General features: G+C 35.6%; 1 protein-coding gene across 1 annotated transcript; it reads left to right on the top strand.

Moving 5' to 3' along the window:
* The first annotated feature begins 603 nt into the window (after positions 1-603).
* On the top strand, positions 604-3,330 carry LOC140818822 (IQ domain-containing protein IQM1-like). Its single transcript, XM_073178880.1, has 8 exons — positions 604-1,417; positions 1,516-1,630; positions 1,744-1,809; positions 1,901-1,989; positions 2,101-2,188; positions 2,286-2,516; positions 2,590-2,691; positions 2,780-3,330. Exons 1-8 carry the CDS (start codon positions 1,002-1,004, stop codon positions 3,143-3,145), a joined length of 1,473 nt encoding a protein of 490 aa, XP_073034981.1. The 5' UTR covers positions 604-1,001; the 3' UTR covers positions 3,146-3,330.
* The last annotated feature ends 3,260 nt before the right edge of the window (positions 3,331-6,590 follow it).

Genomic DNA, 6,590 nt, shown 5'->3' on the forward strand with positions numbered 1-6,590 from the left:
TCTCACAAAATATGACTCGTGAGACCGTCTCACACACGTTTTTGCATAATATTATCGGGGATGGTTCATGGTTCAAAGTATGCATATGCATTCACAACGTCCCTAGTGCTGAAAGCCTTTAATATAAAATATAGTGCTCAAGCATATATATTTTCAACCCATAGGAACTTTGTACTTCAAAGATCGAGCTTTGAATTTGATTCAAAAGAAGCACCAAAATTTTGAATGAGACGGACGACCCACCATTTTTTATGCTTTCACATTTCAAGAAAAACATGCAGATTTGTTTGTTGGTGTAAACCCGATTGTCGATTGAATTGAATTCAAACTCCACTGTAGAGTCGCTAATGCACACGTGGAACTCGTCTTTGAAGTTTCAATAGACGAAAGTATATAAATCTGAGTGGTGATTCTAATTTAAAACAACACATTGAGATAAGAAATCTGCATACATCTTTGGCAGGAAAAGGTGATTGGGGGTTCTATTTTTTAAAAAAAATTCTGGGAAATCATTTTTCTTCAAGGAGGGCCAAGATTTGGGGAGATGGGGCTATATCTGACAAGGGTGTAGACCTGTAATTAGGGGGCGAAACTTGAGTTCTTAGCAGAAATTATAATGTTTATATGTTGTTTTATCAATCACCTGCGACCCCTGGCTCTGTTTGTCCATGGTTTTGTTCCATTTGGTGACTGCCTAATAGGTGGAACCCAAAGATTTGATAGGGACTCGGAAAGATTTTCGAAAAAGTTAGCGTCGAATATGGTCCAAACTGTCGCGCTAAGAACTGTTTTGTGGGTCTGAATGATCAACCATTGAATTTTATTGGGTGGTCCGATGTAAAGATTTGTAGTTTTCGCTTGAGACACTGATTCGACTCTTTTAACCCGGCAAGAATTCATTTTCATTGCAGAGCTGTTGTGTGTGTTCCTGTAAAATGTTATATGATGATTGATGTAGAGTTTGAGAACAAACTTTGCAGGTGCGGGCTTTGAAGTCTTGGATGGGATTATCGTTATCGTTGCTCGTTTCAGCTTGGCATCAGATTAAAACGCACGGTCTTCTCAATTTGAAAGTCGATATTGGCTTAGCTGGTGGAAATCAGACAATGGACTTAAGAGCTGCTAGCTTTGATAAGTGGAACTGCAAGCCCCAAAAACTTGTGATTGAAAATACCCTACCATTCAAGAATCTAGTTCAAGAAATCCGGAATTCGAAACCTGATGATTCAAATATCAATTGCATTGGTAGTGCTTATACATCAGTTTCTGCTGCTTCTCTCCCTGAATCCGAGTTTTTATTCACACCTCACCTGGTTAGTGAGCTTGATGAGGCAGCTGTGAAGCTGCAAAAGGTCTATAAGAGCTACCGAACTCGAAGAAACCTTGCAGATTGTGCAGTTATTGTGGAGGAGCTATGGTTTGTTTCTGATCATCGAGTTGCTTGATGTCGTCCCCCATTTTCTTGGCTTTTTATTGGTTAACTAACTCTTTTTTGTTTATATTTAAATTTTATAGGTGGAAGGCCTTGGACTTTGCAGCTCTGAAACGGAGCTCTGAGTTGTTCTTCACTGACGAGAAACCCGAAACAGCTGTCTCAAGGTGGGCTAGAGCACGTACAAGAGTAGCCAAGGTTCATATCCAACTACCTAATTTTACTATTCTTTCTATCTTGTTTTCCTGTAATTTTTTTTTTCAGTTTAATTTTTGTTTTGCGAATTTGGACTAAGATCAAATATCTTGCAGGTAGGAAAGGGCTTGTGCAAGGATGAAAAGGCTCAAAAACTGGCTCTATGGCACTGGCTTGAAGCAGTAAGTCTCCAAAAACTTAGTCTGTCAGACCTAGTCAAGTAAGCGATGTTTTAGCCCCCTGATTCATATTTTGTTTGCTTTGTTTCATCAGATCGATCCACGGCATCGTTATGGACATAATTTACATCTCTATTACGATATCTGGTTCATGAGTGAAAGTTCACAACCTTTCTTTTACTGGTGAATATACATCGGTCCTGTTTGAAAGAACAAAGACCAATCTGTATTTTTTTTGTTTCTCTAGATACAATAAACCGGCTTTTCTTATGTTATTTTTGTCCTGTGATGAAGGTTGGATGTTGGAGATGGAAAAGAAATAAACCTTGAAAAGTGCCCACGAAACAATTTACAACGTCAATGCATCAAGTACCTAGGACCAGTAAGAACACATATATCATTAGTATTGTGATTTCTAAGCTCAAATGTATCAAACATGTCAAGTTTTGCTTTACTGATCCATCATTTATTGTTACCAGAATGAAAGGGAGGCATACGAGGCCGTGGTCGAGAACGGGAAACTTGTGTACAGACGAAGTGGTATTTTGGTGGATACAATCGAGGGCTCGAAATGGATATTCATTCTAAGCACTACGAGAACTTTGTATGTAGGACAGAAGAAAAAAGGCCTTTTCCAGCACTCAAGTTTCCTAGCTGGAGGAGCCATCACAGCAGCCGGACGATTGGTTGCTCATGAAGGTGTTCTTGAGGTAAATAAACACACTCGTGCTTAACGGTTGATTTAATATATGATTCCAACTAAACTTTGTTGAACTTTAACAGGCAATCTGGCCTTACAGCGGTCACTATCTCCCAACCGAAGAGAACTTCAAAGAATTCATAGGCTTCCTCGAGGATCACCATGTTGATCTTACCAACGTAGCGGTAATTATTGGAAACGTCCAAAACAAATTTCATCTTCAGATTAAGTTCCCATCTGATCATAATCTTTCTGATCTCTTGTTTCATTCAGAGATGTGCGACAGACGATGATCTTCCTCCTATCACTAGACCCGAATCGCCTCCAAGAACTGACTCTACTCTCAAGACATCAGAAGATAATAAGCCCGTATACAACTTGGTTAGACGCATGTCGTGGAAATGGAGCACAGGAGCCGGACCACGCATTGGATGTGTCCGCGAGTACCCTGCAGAGCTACAAACCCGAGCACTCGAACAAGTTAACCTTTCACCTCGAGTGGCATGTGGACCTATCAACATTTACGGGCCCATACCATCACCACGACCTAGTCCAAAGGTTCGACTCTCTCCACGAGTGGCATATATGGGGCTGCCGAGTCCGAGGACCCCTGTTACTGAGGTTAACCAGCTAAACTAGATGAATATGGAAATTTAACTGGTACTTGCATAGGAATAGCACCAGCTGGATTCATTGATCTTTGAGTCTTGGATAGAGAGAACTAACTCAAATAGCTTGGTTAATTCATTATTTGAGAATGATTTTCTGTTCAAAGTTCGGAATTTATATTTGTAAAATCTTTCTTTTGAATAAGAGTTATTCAAGAATTTTGTGGAACATTTCATGAAAAATATAGCGAACGACACACACGCAATGTATAAAATAATATATATTACATATATGAATCATAATGATAATCATTAATAAATTGAGTTCATTCATAAAATTTTGTTATAGTTTTTAATTATTATTTGGATAATAATAATGAAATTATATTAAATATGTAACTTACAAAAATAATATGTGAATTTTTAAAATTTTAAAGTAGATTAGATATTATAGTCATTTGTAAAATATATGAAAAACATTATTTATCGAAATAAATATAATATTTTCGTAAAAAAACTATTTAGTGTCACAAATCCGATCACCAACCATATAAAATTTTCAATTTAATATCTTTATATTATGAATATTTTATTATTACATCTATGAAATCAAACCGAATAAACTCATAAACAATAATAATAATAATAATAATAATAATAAAAAAAACATACATGGTTCTAAGAATTTAATTACATCTCAATACGTATTATATTTAGCTACAGATATTATATTATATTTTATTAAAAAAAATAAATAAATTTTATGCTATAATATTTTGTATTTATAAGGTGCAAAAAGCTAACTAATGTTGTGAAAAAGTAAAAATTTATGGTAAAAAGTAAAAATCTCAAACTCTCAAAATTTACTAAACTACACAATTTATAATATTTTTCTCTCTACTCAATTGTGATTTTCTTCACAAATGAGAGATCTATTTATAGAGTTTCATTACACATAATCCAAAAATAAAATACATCATTACCTACATCATCACACACAAATTTCTAACTTTACAACTCTTATTTTCAACATTCAAATATTCAACTATTACTTTTTCCATATTAAAATATATTATTTCAACACTCCCCCTTGTGATGATGATCATGATACGATGATGTCTTCATTACGTGTTTTGTACTGCCTCGTTAAAAACCTTACTAGGAAAAACCCATTGGGATAAAAACCATAGTAAGGGAAAAAGAGTGCAGTCACGTGAACTCCCCCTCATGTGACACGAACAACTCTTCACAAATTTCGTACATTGCGCATCCCAATATTATATATGTGCTTTCTGAATATTGACGTAGGTAGTGCCTTTGTGAAGAGATCTGATGAGTTTTCACTTGATTGAATGTGACGAACATCAATACATTTATTCTTCTCAAGCTCCTTGGTGAATGCGAAGAACTTAGGAGGAATATGTTTAGTTCTGTCGCTTTTTATGTATCCTTCTTTCATTTGAGCAACACATGCAGCATTATCTTCATATAGTATCACATGCTTCTCATCAAATGATAATCCGCATGAAATTTGGATATGTTGGGTCATTGATTTTAACCACACACATTCACGACTTGCTTCATGTAGTGCAATAATCTCGGCATGATTTGATGAAGTTGTTACGAGTGTTTGTTTCTGTGAACGCCAAGATATTGCAGTGCCTCCACGAGTAAATACATATCCAGTTTGGGAACGTGCCTTGTGTGGATCAGATAAGTATCCAGCATCGGCATAACCAATTATACTTGGATTAGCATCTTTTGAATACAAAAGTCCCAAGTCTGTCGTTCCTCGTAGATAACGGAATATATGTTTAATTCCGTTCCAGTGTCTCTTTGTTGGATATGAGCTAAATCTTGCCAACAGATTCACGGCAAAAGATATATCAGGCCTTATACAATTTGTAAGGTACATAAGGGCACCGATGGCACTTAGATATGGTACTTCTGGACCAAGAATATCTTCATCATCTTCACATGGACGGAATGGATCCTTTTCTATGTTTAATGATCTAACAACCATTGGAGTACTTAAAGGATTTGCTTTATCCATATTAAAACGTTTAAGGATCTTTTCTGTATAATTTGTCTGGTGAACAAACATTTCACATTCTTTTTGTTCAATTTGTAAACCCAGACAATACTTGGTTTTTCCAAGATCCTTCATTTCAAATTCTTCCTTCAAGTATGACACAACTTCTTGAATTTCCTTATTCGTTCCAATGATGTTTAAATCAGCAACATATACAGCAATAATTACGCATCCGGATGTTGTTTTCTTAATGAAAACACAAGGGCATATTGAATTATTTACATATCCCTTTTTCATCAAGTGATCACTTAGTCGATTATACCACATTCGACCTGATTGCTTTAACCCATATAATGATCTTTGTAATTATACAGAATAACATTCCCTGGGTTTTGAACTTTGTGCTTCAGGCATCTTAAATCCTTCAGGGATTTTCATATATATATTACTATCAAGTGATCCATATAAGTAAGCTGTAACAACATCCATAAGACGCATTTCTAAATTTTCAGATACCGCCAAGCTAATCAAATACCGAAACGTAATTGCATCCATCACAGGAGAATACGTTTCTTCATAATCAATTCCAGGCCTTTGAGAAAAACCCTGTGCAACAAGTCGAGCTTTATATCTTACTATTTCATTTTTCTCATTTCGCTTTAGAATAAAAACCCATTTGTATCCAACAGGTTTTACACCTTCAGGTGTAAGGACTATAGGTCCAAAAACATTACGTTTATTTAGCGAATCCAATTCAACCTGGATGGCTTCTTTCCATTTTATCCAGTCCTGCCGATTTTTACATTCACCAAAAGATTTTGGTTCATGATCTTCATTATCATTTATGATGTCGATTGCCACATTATAAGAAAATATATCATCAATTTCATCTATATCTTTTCGGTTCCATATTTTTCCAGTATTAATGTAATTGATAGAGATTTCATGATTCTCGTCAGTTTGTGGTTCTGACAGAACATTTTCATCATCATGTGTTTCTTCAGGAACAACATTCTCTATTTTGTGATCATCATGTTTCTCTATGAATTTTCTTTTTCGAGGATTTTTATCCTGGGAACCGACTGGCCTTCTACGCTTCAGGCGTTTAATGACATCATGAGTATCTTCCATTTGTTTCTTTGGAATTTCAATTCGAGCAGGGGCATTTGCAGTATGTATATATGATTTAGTTACCCCTTTTGTGTCTGCAAATGCATCTGGTATTTGATTTGCTATTCTTTGCAAGTGTACAATTTGTTTTGTTCTTGGATCCAGATGTAACAATGATGATACATACCATGTAATTTCTTTTTCGGTATGTTTTTGTTCTCCCCCTAACATTGGGAAGATTTCCTCATTAAAATGACAATCAGCAAAACGTGCTGTGAACACCTCTCCTGTCTGAGGTTCAAGATATCGAATGATTGATGGACTATCATAACCG

The sequence above is a fragment of the Primulina eburnea genome, chromosome 17 (assembly GCF_022965805.1).
Source record: "Primulina eburnea isolate SZY01 chromosome 17, ASM2296580v1, whole genome shotgun sequence".
Lineage (NCBI taxonomy): Eukaryota > Viridiplantae > Streptophyta > Magnoliopsida > Lamiales > Gesneriaceae > Primulina > Primulina eburnea.

Excerpts from the sequence above, each read along its gene's own strand:
- LOC140818822 (XM_073178880.1), top strand. The coding sequence starts at position 1,002 with ATGGGATTATCGTTATCGTTGCTCGTTTCAGCTTGGCATCAGATTAAA. Across the intron at positions 1,810-1,900 it reads TATGGCACTGGCTTGAAGCA|ATCGATCCACGGCATCGTTA; the intron begins GTAAGTCTCCAA and ends TTGTTTCATCAG. Across the intron at positions 1,990-2,100 it reads TCACAACCTTTCTTTTACTG|GTTGGATGTTGGAGATGGAA; the intron begins GTGAATATACAT and ends CCTGTGATGAAG.